General features: G+C 39.0%; 1 protein-coding gene across 1 annotated transcript in view; it reads left to right on the top strand.

Annotated features, from left to right (window-relative positions):
- Positions 1-20,071, top strand: part of gfra2b (GDNF family receptor alpha 2b) — an 89,131-nt gene that overhangs the window by 4,839 nt on the left and 64,221 nt on the right. The window contains exon 3 of the mRNA XM_055060792.1: positions 1,413-1,710. Within this exon, the coding sequence (XP_054916767.1) occupies positions 1,413-1,710 (298 nt within the window). The remainder of the gene's footprint in view (positions 1-1,412; positions 1,711-20,071) is intronic.

Genomic DNA, 20,071 nt, shown 5'->3' with positions numbered 1-20,071 from the left:
CTTTGGATGCTGTTTAAGGGTTCCAAACCCATGGAGTAGGGAGAATAGTCAATGCTAGGAATATCGGCTTTCCGGCTCCAAGTGGTAAATCTTTTTGTAATTGTAACAGAGGAAACGGAAAACACTGGAATAAAATCCAAAAGGAAAATCTGATAGAAACCCCCTACAGCGACTTATACAAAGAAAAAAAATCATATACCCCCTTACCTAGGGGGCGCTACTGCAAAATATAATGCCCTTTGGCTAATAACTCTTAAACAATAAGTCCTACACTGAAATACTTTATATTACTTTATATTTATATTTCAGTGTAGGACTTTGGAATTATCCAAGCTTTATTAGCTTCAAGCTTGGATAATTCTGCAGCTTTACATTGAATATGCTTTTTTTTTTTTTTTTTGCTTCATTAGAATATTTTTTTCTATAAGGCAACAAAGGCTTTAATAAAAGCCTGATTTTGTAACATAAAAATCAATATAAAATCAAATACAAACTAGAATCATTCATTGAACCTCATTAATCAATAGATCTTTATTCATGTCTGTGGGAAATAGACCCTTTAAATAGAAGATCCAGATTTTCTCTGTTTTTCTCCTAGTAAGGTTAATATTGTCCCTGTTTTGACTTGTCTTAGTAGCTTCAATGCTTCAATAAAAGTGTGCTGCAATATTTTTTCATTATAATGTTGAACAGGACTCAATTCTTCTTTGTAGAATTGAGAATGAAAAGACTGACCTCATAATTACCTCATAACAGGTAATTATTATAGGTTATGCTGACTCTGTTCAGCATTCACAGAATTTTCTGTGGAACATACCTCCAAATTATTGTTGTTCAACCTCATGTGTAAATGTGTCAGTAGCAGAAAAATAACTTATTCTTACAAGAAAAACTTGGTTTACCGGTACTTGGTTGACTGTGAAGAGTTTTGCTCACTTTGCTGGCTCTGTTTCTCTGTCGTGTGGCATATTGCAGGCCACTTTGAGTTATTAATAATCCACCTTTCTGTTTCTCAATACTAGGAAATAATTCTGTCTGTCTGAGTTGCCTAACCAGCAATGAGGTCATTTTCCAGGTATGTGTTCCAACACTCACTGTGCCGACATTAGTGCAGTCTATATGACATTACTGGTGTTTGTGCACTATAAAACGCAATAAGTGGATTTTATTTATTAATAATTATAATCACACTCATTGCCTATTTTTTTTTTTTTTTTTACAATTTTCAAAACTTAAAAATGTTAGTATATGTTGGTATATTTTAAGTTTAACTTGATTTTGAGTGACACTGCTAATTGACTTGAGCGCCACCGCAGCCTGAACCTAGATCTGGTCTGCTGCTCGACGCGCTCCATCTGCACTGTTGCAAACTTTAACATTCTGCTGTTGCTGTCTTTCCGTTTATGCTTCAGATGTGTGTGTGTGAGTCGGAGCTGGGATCTCCTGGCTGGAGGGAACCTCCGGACTGCGTGCGAGCATCAGAGCTGTGCAACCAGAACAGCCAGTGCAGCTCCCGCTACCGGATCATGCGCCAGTGTCTGTCTGGCGGGGAAAAGGAGCGCAGCACCATGCTGGCCTCCAAGGAGTGCCAGGGGGCGCTAGAAGTGTTGCAAGACTCGCCGCTCTACAACTGCCGCTGCAAAAGAGGCATGAAGAAGGAGCTGCAGTGTCTGCAGAACTACTGGAGCATCCATATGGGCCTGACTGAGGGTAAGCATGAGTGAAGCTAATGAGGCCTCCTGCTGCCTGTTGATGATGTGCTTTAAAGTTTTAGGCTGCAGGGTGGTTCATCTTTTCTGTGCTGAGGTCTAAGATGTTCCGTATCGATTGCTGTGTGGGAGCCTTGGCAGTTGTTGCCTGACGAAAAAAGAGGGAATAAAAAAAATTGTTCTTTTTTGTTTGTTTCAAGTGAACTCCATGGATTTTCTATGTCAGAGTGAGTTTTAAAACAGTGGAGAACTGCTGCATTTATGGAAGCACTTTTCACATAGACATCAGGCCAGGCCTAGATATCTGCCATCGCTGACCAAAAACACCAACATCAAAGATGCTAGTAACGTTTTGGGCAATGGAAGCGGTTTCTCCCAAAAAGAGCTCGGTCAGAATTGTTTTGAGCTGTTCTGGAGCTGAAATAACATGAAAATTTGTGACCCCTGAACAGGGTCTCTATAAGCTGCAGGAGCAGCACTACAGTGACAGGACAGCTGTTTTTTGGACTTGGTCATCATTGCAGCGTTTGCAGTCACCTGGCATGTTCCTGTGGGTGGTTCCTGCAGCACCACCCGCACCAGCACAGACACACACTCATGCACGTCCTGTTGGCTGGCCTAGTTTGGGTCCCAGCAGTGGCAGAGCTCATTAAGAGCCTCTCTCTTTGTTCCCTGTTCCACTGAGGATGCCTCTGTGCTGCTAACTGTCCTCACAGACAAACACACACATGCAGAAACACGCAGGCCGGCCGGGAAAGGCACACGCACTCTCTCACACACACCTCATTCACATACAACAGAAAGGCTCAGAAGACTGAAACAGTTTCAATAACCTGGAGTACCATCAAGAGTTGCAACTCTTGGTCCGTTCATGTGCTTCCATAACAGCAAACTGTGTGCTTTCCATTGACCATATATTTGATCAATTTGACATTTAGCTATTTAAAATAAATCCACTAAATAAAAACCCTGCAATTCCAAGAAAACTCATCTTTTGATAAAAAGTTTTGGCACTGAGCTCAGGTGTGTTTTTTGGGCATATGGAGACTGGATTATTTCACAAAACTGCAATGGAAACACTTTTTCACATCACATTAGTGACATGTGACTCAGGATACACAGCCGGATGTTGGCACTGGCTCAAAGAAGACAACAGGAAGTAGAGGATGATGGCGCGGCATGTTTTTTGATGACTTATCACACATACAAACTTATTCATGTTATTTTAATAGCAGTTCTTATTTTCTTATTTAACGGAAACACTGCAGTTGCAAAATTGTGTTTTTTTCAACATTAGTCAAATATTGACCAAGTTTTGCAATCACTTGTCATGGAAGCGCATCTAGTTTTATTTGTCGCTATGAAAATACATAGCGTTGCAACTCTTGGTGCTTTCATGCACTTCCATAATAGCGCATGTAATGCGTTTTGGAGTTTGTGTGTGTGGGAGGGTGTGTGTGAACTTCTGAGGGGTTTCTATAATGTATGTGACTCAGACTGAAAAATACAAGTTGGTTTCAGTCCAGCAGGAGCTGGAGAGCCGTGGTGAAATGCAGCAGGTCAGCACACTCTGTTCCACAGCGCAGCGCTGTGAGGATGCTGGCTTCATTATCCTCAGGAAGCCCAGTCCCAGCAGAGTCTGTTCTTTTACTATCACGGTCGTGTATTGTAAATAAACGCAAATTTAGCAAAATAAAAAGCATAAAAGTTTGTATTTGGTTTGTATTTTTTTTCTTTCTGTTGAAATTCTTTATGTAAAAAAAGTATAGCTTTTGAAAAGTGTTTTTATTTGGTATACACTGATTGCAGATTTTTTTTTTTTTTTTTGCCAAACGCCAATCTCTGATCTTTAAGAAGCCAGACATGCTGATTCCAATTTTGTTGTCATGAAATACAGTTTGAGACAGATAATCTGTGAAAAAAAGAGCTTCTCTGCCTTCTCCCAGTGCTTCCAGTGCTGATTAGAAACACCAAACCAAAGCCTGGAGGAAGGTCTTAGTGCTGTCAATCACCTCTCCAGGTGATGCTGCTCATACCCCCTCTTGCTCTCTTTTGCTCTTTAAGTTGCAGCCAGCAAAACCTGTCATTAACACTCATTGCCACTGAAGACAACAGATAAATCTTTTCTCTGTAACTGCGTTATTGCACCATCATTAATACATTTAGAAGTGAGTACATGAGTACCCGGCTCCTGGCTCTGATTGGTTGTTTTTGGTCTGCATTTCTTCAGACAGCAATAGAAGCTTAGGGAGATGTTAGAGGAGATCAATCTTTTCATAGATTATCTGTCTCATAACATTCTGTGAGAACATAGTAACAGTTTTAACAAATATGTAAAATAAATTTCTTTACAAAGTGACATTCTGATTATGTATGCTCTTTTAAAGGAAAAAAAAAACATTGTAAAAAGTCAAGATTTAGTGGCAGGAAAAATAGACAACAAATAAATTATCACAAGAACATAAATATGCGATAGACTGGCGACCTGTCTGTCCTTTGACTGCCCGGAACGCAACTGGAGATAGACACCAGCACCTCCCGACCCCACTAGGGACACGGGTGTAAGAAAATGGATGGATGGGTGGAAGAATATGAATATTCTTACTTTTTGTGAAAAGCGGCAACCCTCGAACCCGTTGGTGGACACCTTCGGTGAGGGATGCTGTCAGGCTGAAGAAGGAGTCCTATCAGGCCTTTTTGGCCTGTGGGACTCCAGAAGGAGCTGATAGGTACCAGCTTATGCTTTTTACTGGTGGGTGGTTGCTGAGACAAAAACTTGGGCATGGGAGAAATTCGGAGAGGCCATGGAGAAAGATTTCTGCACAGCTTCAAGGCAATTCTGGTCCACCATCCGGCATCTCAGGAGGGGGAAGCAGTGCTACACCAACACTGTTCATAGTAGGGACCTTAACCCTGACTCTGCAATATCGCATGGAAATTGGGGGCAGTTACCCTGGATTGGGAGACTGGGGTGGTGGTCACCCTGTTCAAAAAAAGGGACCGGAGAGTTTGCTCCAATTATTGAGGGGTCACACTCTTAAGCCTTCCTGGCAAGATCTATGCGGGGGTCCTAAAGAGGAGGGTCCTTTGGATAGTCAAACCTCGGATTCAGGAAGTGCAGTGTGGTTTTTACCCTGGTCGTGGAACATTGGACCAGCTCTACACCCTCAGCAGGGTCCTGGAGGGTGCATGGGAGTTCACCCAACCGGTCTACACGTGTTTTGTGGACTTGGAGAAGGCGTTCAACCGTGTCCCTCAGGGACCCTTGTGAGGGTTTTTCCGGAAGTGGCTAGGGAGAGGGAAGTCTGGGCCTTCTTAAGCTGTTACCCTCGCGACCCAACCCCAGATAAGCGGAAGACAATGGATGGATGGATGATGGATGGATACAAGATATATTTTAAAATTTGTGTGTCTAGGTTTATATATTGCCATTTATTTATAAATGTACTATAATGCCATGAAACTTTACAGAATGTCAGTGGTACAAATTCTACAGGTGAATGAGTTCAGAATCCATGTTCAACAGCAATACGCTAGTTTATTCATACGCTCCAACAAAACTCCACAGAGGAGATGAGTAATGATCCAGGTGACACGAAGTTAGTTTTGGGTAGGAGATGTTGGGGGCGTGAGGTCTGAAATGATCTCTTTGACCTTTTCCATATGCTTACTATTGTCATCCAACACTAATTTATAGCTTGAGATGCAGCAGGAGAACCATAGCTGGGGAATACAGACTTATTATTTCTCTGTGCAGATGAGTAATGTGGATCATAGCATCTTCCATAAGGGAGGAAGGAACCCTGAAAATATCATGCTAAAATTTGTTTATGGAGCAGAATCACATTTTGCTTAAAATGCTCACTGTGTATGTCTTTGGTTTCCTCTGCCCTCTGACTGATTCAACATTAGTGGGACTAATTAGCTCTGTTAATACAGCCAAGGCAAAAATTAATACTACAAATATTGGCTGATAGAAAAACTTTTCACAATAAGGTAGGAGAAGTGTGTTGATGTCAACCTATGGGTCAAAGTGTAAACTACACATAGTTCATGGTAGTGGAAGTGTGCAGTGGGTTGATGGCATGGAATTTTAATGATAAACTACGTAAATAATATTTACCCTGAGCCAGGTTGTGAAATAAAAATGTATATACTGAGTAAACACATGGCCAAAATTGTAAAACTAATTTCTCATTTTGGATTTGAAGCTTTTTAGATACACGAGGCAACCAAGGAATGGAAGTCAGTAAAGCTAGTATTAGTATAATTGTAGAATCATGCATATTGACTTTTCTTTTTTCCTTTTTTTCAAAAAATAGTATATAAATATTAACAAAATTTTTTTTCAAAAGTAATTATCAAAATACAATTGTTTTTGTGTGTGAATGTGATGGTCCGACCAGCAAACTGGAGGAACCTCCACAGTGAAGCAAAACAATTAGGAGAGTATCATACCCTGCAGGCTGAACATCAATGGTTGTTCGATGCTGATTTCATATTTTAAAACTAGGGCTAGGAGCTCCTATGAATGTGCAGCAATGGAATGTTACCATATTTAGCTGTATTTGACAAGAAGTGATAGTTATTCAAAAGCATATATTTTAACACAATTTGCAAGTTTTTTTTTTAATCAATAACGACAGCTTGCTAAAAATGAAGAAGCAGACTTTTGACCCTTCTGCAGTTTGTTAAGGGGTCAAATGGTCCCTGCCTGAGCTTATCCTGTGTGTGTGTCTGATGGGGTTACACTGAGTCTGTGTGAGCTGACAGGTCAACCCCATCGCTTCTCCATTGACTGACCGTGATATCTGCTGTGCTCTTCCTGAGCGTCTTGCTAAGACTGACCTATAACTGAGCTGAAGAAGCTAAGAATGAGAAAGCCAGAGCTGAGGGAGGGTAAAACAGTTTAATCTAGTGAAAATATGTGTCAAAAAGGGAAGAAACGAAGCAAACATTGTCACTCCACCTCCTCCTCTGGAAGTCTCAGACAAACAACTTGATCCTGGGAATCTCTGTCCTCCTCCTCCCGTGGATCACACAGGTTGACTTTACTTCCCTGTCTTTATTATTGAGTATAATTTGTAACAAAAAATTTAGGTAGTGCAGGTAAATTACACACAGGTGTGTGTGTTTGAGTGTGTCCGCTGTATTTGTGGGTCATGCTTTCTAAAGTATTTTCTTGTCCTTCGGAAAACATTTTCTATTGTTTTGGTGATAGGTACTATTAGCATGACAAGCTGATAAAGCTTTCCCATTCAATGCATTCAGACATGTTTAGAAATAGATATTCACACTCATTGTGTGCCACTGTTTTAATGAGGTACACAATGTCAGAAGTGTTGACAAATACGTAATACTAGCAACTTTCACCTCATTATTTTCAGTATTATAGATGTTTTTTTCACTTTCTACATAGCAGCTGTCTTTCTCTAAGTTAGACTGATATTTGGAATTAGATGCTGTGAGTTGCTCAGCTATTTCTTGGTGCTTTATTCCACAAACTATTCCTTTATGTTTTGTTGTGTGCTTTCCATCTAAAAGTCATTCCTGCAAATATATTAAAGAAGCCTGAAAGTCAAGCAAACCAAAAAATGCATTGTCTGGAGACCACCTAGTAAGATAAGCAATATTCTACCCAACTTATTGATGACAGGTTATTCAGCATTTCAGAGGACCACTGGCACAATCAGATGGATCAGAATTGTCAACCTGCTCCCAGGAGAGCGAAGAGTGCAAAGCAGCTGCAGGAATGTATTCACACATTTAGCAAGGCACAGCAGAGGAAGAAACCTCCAGGGTGACAGCAAACACAAAAGAGATGCAGGAAGCAGAAATCATGAAACACCTTTACAGTAATACTTATTTTACACAAATAACCAAAAATATACAGTATCAAAATGCATTATAGAATACCATATAAAGAATGAAACTTTATTTTGGAGCACTTTTCATGCTGCTGTGTGGGATTCAAAGTGCTGACAGCTGACTGAAACATGCAAATAGAAGTGAACTGCTTTTCTAGGTCACTTCTGATTCAGGAACATTCTCACTTGTCATTTTCTGTCTTATTTGAATCTAAAGGCCAACTGTGGGTTTAGCATGAAAAGGTCTAAAACACATTTCACATTAATTGCAGCAGGGTGCACAGCTTCTCTGTTTCACTCTCTGGAAGTCTGTTGAGAAATGTATTTGTTCAATAAAAAAAATGGGACTATAAGAGCTTTTTATACTCGTGTGTTAAAGCAGTGCACTTTTCTTTTGGGGTGTTTGTGTGTGTCTGGGGGTGTAATGGGAGCACAGATGGAAAGAGGGGTGAACTATGGTAGTTTCCCAGCTAAACCAGGAGACTTGACAGCTAAGCTCATCAGCAACCTGCACTGCTCACAATTGTGTTTATAGTGTAGAGGTTTGGAGTTGTCATAACTGGATTTATTTGTTTATTGACAATAGTATTGACTCTTAAGACATGAAAAATCACTCATAATTACTTATTAGTAGGCTAATTGATGAATAAAAAATGCTGCATAAAGTACGTAGTGTCTTCCCTCCTCCCTCATCTCTCTGCGCTCCTCATAAGCATCCTTCTCTTGTATAATGACGATCATATAAAAAAAAATACATCAGAAGGAAATCTCCATAATAAAGTCTTATCTGTCTTCTCTCTGTGTTTGTTTGCATACAGCACAATTAGTTAGAATGCATTTCAATATCTTGTCTGAATGACACATTTAGAGGATTACGCTTAACAACCTGTGTTCAGTCCATCAGACATTGTTAGAGTGCATTGTTTTTGTTCACTAGTATTGATGCCTTAATTGTAATGTCATAGTGGTAAATTAAGACTATAGCCTCTCCCCCAAAAGCCCAGCTACTAAATGTGCGGGCTGCCACTGTAGTAGTCTCAGTAGAATCCAGCTTGGCGCTTGTGTGGAAGATAACCTCTACAGCCTTTCTCAGTTCCACACTTGGAGGTTTAGCCAATCAGTGCTAAGGAAAATGAATGGTGCTGTGTACCGCAGATGTATTTCTGTGTGATGAAAATGCCAAAGATCTTGTCGCTAACATGAACACAAATCCTATAAATGGCTGGGTAAAGTGAAAGTTCATCTGTAAAATTGACTGAAAACCGGAAAATAGGCAATTTTTTAGAAGTGTCTTTGTGAACCTGCTGCTTCATTATTAAGTTGAATATTATTTCAGACTTTTTGTGTAGCTTTTGCCCTGGTTAACTAAAAAAGTAAGATAATTGTTAGGGATGTGCACATACCAACATTTGGGCCATTGTTGATATCTGATGTTAATAGCGCTGCTATGGCAGAATTTATTAATTGATTAATTGTCAGAATAATTGATTGATTATTTGAATACTAAAATAATTGCTTACAAAAGATCTACTTTCCTATTGGTGCAGGATAGCCAGGGGAGCTAGTCCCTAATCTAGCGCAGTCAAAAGGCAAGTTGATCACAAAGACATACAGGACGAACAACCATGAACTCACACATAGTTTAATGCAGCTAATTAACCTGACAATATGAACGAAAGGGATTTGTATGTTTAACTTCTGCCTAATTTTTTATATTCTAAGTTAGGGCTGTGTACATATTAATAACAGAATAAATAAAAAAAGGCACAACTTTCTTAAAAAAAATCCCATCATAATAAAAATGCATTTTTATTGGAAAATGGCACATTTCTGAAACTAAAACAACCTGATCTATTGAGGTGTGTTTGCACAGAACATGTAAAACTCTCCAGAAAGCATCGGGGCTGGTGTTCATGCCAGGAGGAAACAAGAACTCACATGACCTGTCACATCAAAGCCTGAAATCCAGGGAGTTTGAGGAAAATGTGAACATGGCTGATGACAGAAGGAGTAATTTTAGAATGTGGACAGGAGGAAATGAAAATAGAGCAGGAGAGATCAGAAGGATCAGATCAGATGGAGGGTGGGGAGTGTTGGGAGCTCAGCTCGAACCTCGTTTTATCCTTTTCCTGGTTCTTGTTCATTAACTGGCAGAATAGTATCTCAGAGGGAGTCTCACCCAGGATTGGTCTATAAACTACCTTCTGTGTTGACTTCTTGTTCCTCTGCTGGAGGTTTGAACTCCATCCAGAAAACCAGACTTTTTATTAGTTTTTCATCCATTTAGTTGTAAAAACTATAACTTGGGATAAATCTGTCCCCCTTCATTGTGCTGTTAAAAAATGAAGGTGATGTTTGGAGATCTGGTGTTGGACTATCCCACTCTGGTTCATCACTCTGGCTTTACATATGTTGTGTGTGATGTTTGTTCGTTGGTCAGTTAAATCCAACGTTAGATTTACTGGCTGATAAATCATCCCACAAAGTATCGCAATAAAAAGCAAAGCATGGTTACAAGCATGAGATGTCTTAGATCCATAAAGATTCAGTTTAACATCATGCAGAAGTATTTATCTCAATGTGCCAAATGACCTTTAGCTTTACCTGGTAATTTCATCAGTGAGGCAAAGTCAGGTGAAACTGTTACGACACTGCAAAACATTTGCAGACGCATTTAGTTGTATCTGCTATTTTATGCTGGAGATGCAGAGCAGAAACAGAAGACCTGAGAGGTCTGGAAGGTTGATACAACACCAGCAGATCTTCAATGTATTGTGGTAATAAACTGTTCAGTGATTCATAAACTAACAGTATTTTAAAGTCTATTCTTTGCTTTTTTCTTAGAGAAGGACTGTAGAACTGATTGATGTTCTATTTTCCAGGTTTAAGTCAGAACTCCAGCAGCAGCATTTTGGATCAGTTACAGCTGGAAGGTTGATTTTTTTTTTTTTTTTAGGCAGACCAATGAAGACATTTTGCAGTAATCAGTGCGACTAAAGATAAACCCATGGATGAGGTTATCTAGATCTTGCTGAGACATCAGTCCTTTAATCCTCGAAATGTCATCCATTGTGTGTACCTGCATATCCTTGGAGGGGGCCAGTCTCCAGGGGCCATCGGGCAACAAGCAGGGAATACCCTGGACAGGTTGCTAGTCCTTCTCTGCAGTGCAGCTCCCGGTTTCCTTTGCAGAGCCTTGTGGAACTTTTATACCATGCGTGACAGTGATGTGATGTTTGCATCCTGCAACACGTGCAATGGAAAAGCACCTCATAAAGGAAACACGTCAAAATCCTTCAAACTACAAATTTAATATGACATTTAAAAATGTACTCATTGGGCTAGACGACCAGCCGTTCTCAGTGGAGGAAGACATCAGGTTTCGCTGACTGCTCTTGCTTTTACAGCCCCACCACATTTCACAGGGATGTAAATATTTTACAGACGTAGCCTGGCCCACGCTCCACCAGACTGTGTACTCTCACATTGAATGTCTCATTAAAGAAGGTCTCTCAATCTCCATAAGTTTCAAAATATGGAGCTCAGCCATCAGTCTTTCTGAAACCAAAAACCCAGGATACGCTCATAGTCACTCCAGAACTTACTTAGGCTTTTCACTTATCCTGCTTTCTGAAACGAGGCCCTGGCAAACCTGTCATGTCTCCTGTTTTGACCAGAAAACTACTGTATTTCACCCCTGTTTCCTGCCGTGGTCCCGTTTTAGTATTTTCTCATAAATTTTAAATTCATCACCAATTACCCCCAGACTGCCCTCTATTGACAACGGTTTACATTATAGCATGAAAAAGAACATAATGCACACAAAAAGCTCCTCTGAGAATCCACGAATCAACAAAAAGTGTGTAATTATGATCATGTCAGTGATGGAGGGTGGTTTGCATTGATCTGCACAGAGATTGTATAACTGTACCATAAAGGGCATTGAAGTGAGGCCAAGCAGCAGGTGGCAGCAGTAGTCACCTTGCTCCCTGTAGAGGGACATAAATCCACCAGGTGTATCAATAAAAGGAGTCCGCTGTCTGCTGTCAACAACAGCATAATAATAATGTTAACATAATAATAACCACCTGTTGACTAGTCATCATGTGTCAAACTGTTTAAGTCAGATAATGCACGCTAACACTGGTGCAAACCAGTATTTACAGTAAAAATTTATTGAATGATCTAAAGCTAATCTAATCTGATCTAAATATTGTTTGTTAGAAAAACTCCACCTATTTGAGATGCTGGAGTTAACTCCATAGTTTCTGAACAGCTGTAATATTTTTTTAGTGAGCTAAAAAATAGCTCAACTAAGGTTGAGAGTTACAACAACCAGTCAGTCACAAGGCACCCAGACTGAGGTGGCTGTTTGGTGGAGAAGAAACAGAGCTAAATGCTCAACCAGCTCTTCAAACTTGCTAATGTCTACCTGTTGGGGAATGAAGGAATTTTCCTAAGAAATGTACACAGCTGAACTCTCAATCATTTACAGACAGTGTGTTGGGAGTCCGAGTGGCTTGCAGAATATGCTTTTTTTTTTTTTTTTAAAAGCAGAGCATTTTAAAGAAACGTAAACCTTAAAACCAGAAAGTGGTCAGTGCCTGGTTAGTGGCTTTTATTTATTTTTGGTTGTGGTTTGGATGAGATCCTTTGCTTGATTCATTTTATGATTCTCCTCTGCATATTTAATTATTTACTTCTTAAATTTCTAACAGCTGCAAAAAGCCTTAACCTTTTTCTTTGAAGAATTGAGTAAAAGACAGACTTGTGAATTCTTAAAACACGAAGCCTGTTCCAAAGAGCCGTACCGCAGCCTTTTCAGCGGCAACTGTTGACTTCACAAGCTTATTAAAGTAGTTTTGCCTCTAAGGGCTTTTATTGAATAAAACTGGGAGATACACTGCAGCTGGGTTCATACAGTGAATTATCACTTGCAATGATATTTGTGAAACACACAGCTTCAGAAATATAATTTTATTTTGTGCCATTTTTCTAACTTTATGTGTCATTTTTAAACCTTAAAACACCCACTTGTTGCTCCTGTGATGACAGAAAGAACAATCCAGGTGGTGCCACATTTCTCCAAAATCTGCTCCAGTTTCAAATCGCAGCCAGCTGTGTTTGTTTGAAGATGGAGATTAAAAGGCCGACTGATTATTACATGGTGCGAGTTATAAGTTGATTACACAGGCTCACAGTGCTGAATAAAACATCCAGCTTTAAATCAACGTGTGAGATTAAAGGAGGCACTTTTTCCAAAATGTCATTGCAAGAAAATCTTTTGGCAGAATCATATTTACATTCCTTGCTTCCATCTGCCTACAGGAAGGAGTTTGATTCTAAATTAAAATGCAGATCCATGTTCTAGGAAATTGAAACTTGAAAATTGTATACTGCAGATGTATATCTGAGATTAACGTCCGTGGTGATCTTTCTGAGGGAATATCACAGTGTTTTCTTGGAAGGAGGTATAACAAATAGGATTGACATTTTTGTTATAATGTTAATAAAATGAGATTTGGACTCACTTGCAGTTTTTTGTTTTTTTTTTAGATCTACTTTGTTCTTGTGCAATCTTGTTTATTTTGAAATCAGTGATATCACTTCCTGTTTCATTTGCACACTTCCAGAAGACTCTGTGTACTACAAATTCATGGAAAGCACTGAAGTCATGTCGTTCTCTTTGTTGTCCTTTTTAACAATTATCCTAGAAAGAAAAGTGTTTAGAAAAAGGTTTGTCAGCAAAGTTTAATTTGACCTTATTAAGGAAAAGTCATGAAATGTGTACTATCGTCATAAGTGAAAGCAAGTAGTACAGCCATGGTGCTTTAGAGAACTCTTCCTTTATTTCTGTACTGAATCCATCCATCCATCCATCCATCCATCCATCCATCCATCCATCCATCCATCCATCCATCCATCCATCCATCCATCCATCCATCCATCCATTTAATTTCTTTTGCTTCTCTGCGGTCGGGTCGCAGGGTCATCAGTCTAAATATGGAGGACCAGCCAAGAAACATAGTTCATCCAGCGTGTCCTTTTTCTTCCTCTGGGTCTTTCTCTGGGTCTCCTTCTGGACCAGGAGGCCTGCAGGAGGCATCCTAATCAGACACCCGACCCGCCTTAACTGACTCCTTTTGATGTGGAGAAGTAGCGACTCTACTTGGATGATTGAGCATCTCATCTATTTTATAAGGGAGAGTCCAGCTGCACTGGAAACTCACTTTGCTTATCCATGATCTTGTTGTTCCAGTCAGTACCTAAAGCTCATGACCGTTGGTGAACATAGGAACTTAGATCAAGAGCTTCACCTGTGACTCAGCTCTTTACCACAACACACTGGCACAGCCTTCGCATCACTTCAGACGCTGCACCGATCTACCTGTCGATCACCTGCTCCATATTTTCCCAATTGGTGAAATGAGTTCAGAGATACTTCAAATCCTCCACTTGGGGCAGGAAGTCTTCCACTTTTCTGGCTGAAGACCATGGTGATGGAGGCCCTGACTTACCAACTACATCAGCTATGCTACAAATTTTACTTTGATGAGGAATTGGTGGTGCTTTTAACATAAATAATGGGCATCTATTATGTGTCCATTATTAATATTTAGTTGTACTTTTCTGCATCTGACATTGCAAACGGTAAACATAAAAAAAAAACTAAACTAAAACTAAATGTTTTTATAAAGTAATTTTTCAAATAAAGTTTGTATATTTGTATATAGGTTCAAAACCTACATACAAGGATGTATGTAAGTTTGGAACTTCTAAATGACCATTTATTGGTGTAATCCATGTATAACAAAGAACATGGATATCTCATAAGATTGTTTATGGCAATAGAGATGAATGAATGACTGGGGGCGAGTTTATCTGCAGCCACTTCAGAATATGAAAACAGCTTGGCAACATAAAAGTTGTCCAAAATAAATAGAAAGTTTGAAGATGCATGCAAACAAATTAGAATGAAGCATTACATTAATATGAAACTAAAATCTAAATGTATCAAAGTGGCATCGAGCCAAATCTGCCTGAAAAATTAAAAAATGAATTCTCAGAAATAGACCCAATTATAAAAACAGGCACATATTGTGTTCAGAATGGTATGTGCAGAATGAAGTTTCATCAGCCGACCTTCAGATTAAAAAGAACATTTTTCAAAGTACAATAATTTTTCTAATTATTTCGAAAGTACCAGCTGATAGAAGTAAAATTTGGACAGCTGGCTCATCGAACTTTGGATGTTTTACTGAAAAGAGTTGATTTAAAAAGCTTCAGGCGGAGCTGCTGATATGCAGGACTCCATGTGGTTCCAACACCTTGTGACCAGGTTTTATTTAAGTAATTGCTCCAACTCTTTTGGTAAATCCTTCAGCTAATAGATCAGGTCAGTTGGGATGCCTGCTAATGTGCAGGTCTTTAAGTATTCTGTCCAATAACTGGCCCTGTGCAGCACCTTATCACAGAAGTACTTTAGAGTTCAGTCTGTTAAATTACACATTTAACTCTGACGTTGGTATTTAGCATGCAGCCAAATAAATGGCTAATTTAGCAGTCTGACTAATGACTGATGTGTTTAGCATGCGGGCTAATGAGCGAGCTGGAGACTGATTAGTATTGCTCCACAGAGACACACCAGTGTTCTGTTTACTCATCTCATTCTCAGCTGCCTGATGGATACACACAGAGAAACAGTTACTGGGATTTTGGCAAGTGGGAGTGTGTTTTATACATGTGTGTGTGGTTATCTGAGTGTTTGTTGAGGATAGCAGTGATAAATAAGACTTTGTGCTGTTGTGGTTCAACGATTCTAGTTAGAGTGCTCCGTGGATGCTGAAATCACACTCATTATAAATTACTTAGTCCATTTAGTAAAGGTAGTTTTGTGTTCAACTTTCAAAAAGAACTGCAACAAACAAGTTGTTAAACTATTTCTAGATAAATTAGAGAAATAAATCTCTAGCAGGTGTTTTTTTCTCAATTTTCTGTTTATTTACTATTTACCGTGGGTTCAAAAGTGAATAAACATTTCTATATTTTATAGGTAAAAGAATTTTTTGAATGGTGGATAATTTTATACAATTGTGCACCTCTTTGTCTTGGTCTTTCATATTCAATTCCAATGAAATATACTCATGTTTTTGGTTCTAATGTGACAAAATACAACCACAAACATGTTCTGCATTGTCATGTTCAGTGCAGAACATGACAGCTTCTTTGGTGACCTTTTGGTTTCTATGGTGCATTCAAGAGCCACACGCTGGTTACTTAATCATAGTTTTATGAATGTCAGTAAACACATAGAACCTGAATCAGGAAGAATAAACGGGGCTTATCTTCAGCATCACTGCTCATCATTTGCTCCCACAACCTGCTCCATGTTTTATGCATGGTGAAACAAAATAATTAAATGCTGACATAAATACTAGCAGTATTTTATTTGTTTTATTTCTGCTCTTCTCCATGATGTGGTCTTGTTATACTGAGGTCAGATTGAATCTGCTGATGGAAACCCTTTTGCTCTATGGTAGAAGCTAACATTTGTTTTCTTCATTGTCTCTACTTGGTTAGCATGTCTCGTCGCATTGCTTCCAGGTATTTCTGCTTCCCAAGCAGCATTTTCTTGCAAATATTTTTCTGCCAAAGTTACGTTCAGGAGAAAAAAACTGTTAATAAGTGAATCCATAAATAATGAAACACTGATAGACTGGGTTCCACTAGAGTTGCATTTAAAAAACAAAACAAAACAACAACAAAAAAACTGAAAATTAGGCTCGGATATTTGCAAGAAACAAATTGCACAAAAACAGTTTAAATAGTTCAATGAGACTGAAGCTTAAACAAACTTAGATGTTTAACTTCTGCTCTCAGAGTCTGAGTTCAGAACAGAGCTTTGTCTCAGTCCAACAGCCTCACAGTGGAACGCTACCAAATTAATGTTTGCTTGTTCATTCTGGTTACTGCTGACATCATGTCCCTCAGGAAAAAAACAAAACAAAAAACTGACGTTTGTGGGTTCTTAGAAGTGCCAGCTGGTAAATTTCAGTCGACCTTGCAAAGAATGCAGACGCTCTGAAAATACATCAAGAGAGAACTTCATTTCAGCAGCAAAAATCAATGCAAGAATAACTAAATGTTCAACACAGAATTTCAAAATGTAATATTTCCAGACCACTCAGTTTTTTTGTGCCTTTGCTATGTTTAAGGACAGGTTTCATTTGGTTTTTGAAGCCCAATGAAACACCAGATGTAAAGACATTTCATGATTTCATGAGTTATTAAAACAACATTTTCTGCTTAAAGTTATAAATTAGAAATCTTCTAGTTTCTTTTTTCCTCTGGCAGCTCTCATGTTTGAAAATTAAACAATGAATTTATGAGCATAAAATGTTAAACTACGTAACTGATTTAGTACAACAATTATAAGCTTTAGACAGATCTTGACCCCATTTTTGGTAATTATTTAACATATTTTATGAGGCATCAGAAAGTAACTTTAGAAATGTCTAAATTTTTGATTTTTTCATTGGTTATAAAATCTAAATGTCATTGCAACCCGCAATTAGTCAAGGGCTTTTATTTTTGCGGGCAAACTTCTTGTGCTGCTTCAAACTCTGCCAACTTATTTAAAGCTTGACTGCAGCACGCAGTTTAAAGATCCTCACCAGTTTCCGCTGTGATTGTGGCTTACTGTTATCATCTTCCTCACAAATTCATCCAAATCTTTGATTCCACTGATTTGATTGCCTGGTGAGTTTGTTATTTGATAGCACTATTGCTTTTACATGTGAGATTTTGCTTGATTGGAGGGTTGTTTTATTAGAATGATCAGTGCTGCTCTCCTGGACCATCACTAAGATTCAGTCACAGCTGATTGTGGCTCAGTAGCTCCACTCTGTTTGAGAAGGTAACTTGTTGCTGAATTTTGTGCATGTTCTGACACGTTTACATTGATGCCGAGGTAGTGAATTTTAAAAATAAAATTGAATAGAATGTAGCTGCATTTAAGTTTGATATTGTGCAGTGTACTTTTAATTTTTTTTTCTTTTTCTCACTCTGCTTGAGTATTTGACAATTTATTTTGTTCTTTATTTTTCTTGATATTTTGGAAATGCACTTTAACTTTAAATTGATAAGCTTGAAATATGACTGATACTCTTTTTGCTTGACTTTATTTAAATTATGGTTAATTTAACCTAATTATTTAAATGTTTGTCTAATTTTTGGAAACTATTGCATTTGCATTTGGAAATATGCATAAACTAAATGCCTTTTTTAAATTTTTTTGATAAAATACTTCATTGGTTTTCTGTCCTTTTACGTCAGATTTTTTTTTTTTCCTGATGGATCAGATCCTCATCTGGATCTGAAGATGGTGAGCTGAAGGACTATGGACTTTATGATTTTGGGAATTAATTTATTCTGAGTCAATTATCCTGTGTCTTGTTGTACTGCTGCAATTGTCTGTTTTTATACAATTCACTTAATATATATACACCTAAACTGAAAGAACTGTTTCCTGTTTTTCATTCACACCTCAGACTCCTTAAAATGCCACTTTTCTGATGCTGCTTTTGTAGCTGCAGTTAGCTGCCTAACCCATAAGTGTTACATCATATATCTTTAAATGTAAAGCATGAAGTGGTTCATAAATGTGCCTGCTGCCAGACCTGCTGGGGTCAAAGGTCTTTGATCGGTTTTATTAATGGATGGCTTGTACCAACAAAGTAAGAGCTGTGTCTGAATCTTGGATAACGTTGGGGTTCCCAGCTGACTGTGAAGTGGCTGACACAGCTCTCAGTCACCAGATGGTAGACTGCTCTGTCGGTATGATGGGTCAGCCTAAGCCTAAGTCGAGCTAGCATGCTAGGGTCCTTTTCAGCAGTGATTATAGGATGCTAGACAGTCTGGGACAGGATCCCTCTCCTCTGGTCCTGAGCTATGAATCATGACTGAGAGGATAAGGTCTGGAAGACCAGCTGCTGGTGAAGGATACCTGGCTTTTGCTGCTGCTCACTGTGACGCCTCGATGATCGGATTGTCTCAGGGATGAATGGCTGCCTTTGTGCATATTAATACAACTGCTGCTGCAAGTGTTTTTGTTTTATTTGGAATTGTAGCTAACTGCTGTAGGCTATGTCTTTGCCATCATAAAGGGGCAGTATTGTGTATTTTATAGCAGTATTATGTGTTTTCTAGCCACATAGGGCTATTTCGTAGCACCATCAAGTACTATGAAGTACTTTCAGTTTGATGCTGTATGGTGAAGAAAATTTTGACTTTGTAATTTAATGCCCTGAAATTGGCATTAAATCTTTACAAACTCCTGCTCTTTCTGAAACTCCACCTCCAGGAAGTCATCACAACACAGCTCCTCTATTAATTCTTTCACTAAATTTTACCAGCATTGCTCTGAAGTAGCTCCTACAATGAGCTCAGCAGATTTGCAGTTCGGGCAGGTGTTTGCTAATTGCTCCTGGCTAGTCTAAAGGAGCAGAGTGGGGGTTCAGAAGCTTGGAAACTGCAGCTCTGTGGAGGTTGCACTCTGTCCCACCAAGTGTTTTGCACAGCTGAATGGTTGCCATGGGAGATTAAATAATTTCTCAATCATGCGTGAAACATGAATAATTCTCTCATTAAAACCATTGAGGAATAACATTACAACATGATGTGATGCAAAACAAAATCTACTTTACGTATGAGTGCCCTGCAAGAAGAAGGAAGAAGCAAGGCTCTGATCTGAGATCACCTCGTGCTTTTTATTATCAAACCCAGAAAGTGTCCCATCAAAGGTTAGGGTCAGCCGTTTGACCTGTGACTCATCAGCATACCGCACAGAGAACACTGACCCTCTGCCTGCAGACAGCATCCTACCAGCAGATTAAAGCTGCTCCTTCACACACACACACACACGCACACACCCCCCTCCCCCCCACACCCCCCCACACAAAGATTTAGATATGAGCTCACAGCATGAGTGACATAAGAACACACACATAGTAATATAGTAATTACAATGATTAGACCAGTAATGAGTGTCAGTCTGTTCTTTGCATGCACACTCATCATTATCTCCCAACATTACACACACACATGCACACACCTGAACACGCCACCATGGACAGACCTGACTGGAGTTATTTGGTTAAACATTGCTATGAACCATGATGAAGCAGCTTTTGATGGGCATGAAGGAAGGTTTTGGTTCAGTCCAGTCAGGTGGTCTGTTGCTGAATAAAAACATGACTGCTGCTCTGCACACTCCTTTACATTCTTCATTAGTGATTAAATAAAAGCCTGCAGGAGCAGCAGGGAGGAGTACAGCTAAAGTCACAACAACCTAATACACAGGCTATGTGTGATGCAGTTGGTTCTACGTGCACACTACAGCCATGCATCATCACGTCTTTATCACCCTAGTTGTGTTTACAGATATTTAACAGCTTTTAAAATAGACAATAATATTTATTCAAAATATCTTGCATT

Source organism: Poeciliopsis prolifica, unplaced genomic scaffold, assembly GCF_027474105.1.
Source record: "Poeciliopsis prolifica strain line A6 unplaced genomic scaffold, Auburn_PproV2 SCAFFOLD061, whole genome shotgun sequence".
In the NCBI taxonomy this organism is placed as follows: domain Eukaryota; kingdom Metazoa; phylum Chordata; class Actinopteri; order Cyprinodontiformes; family Poeciliidae; genus Poeciliopsis; species Poeciliopsis prolifica.
This window is presented reverse-complemented; position numbering and strand designations above follow the sequence as displayed.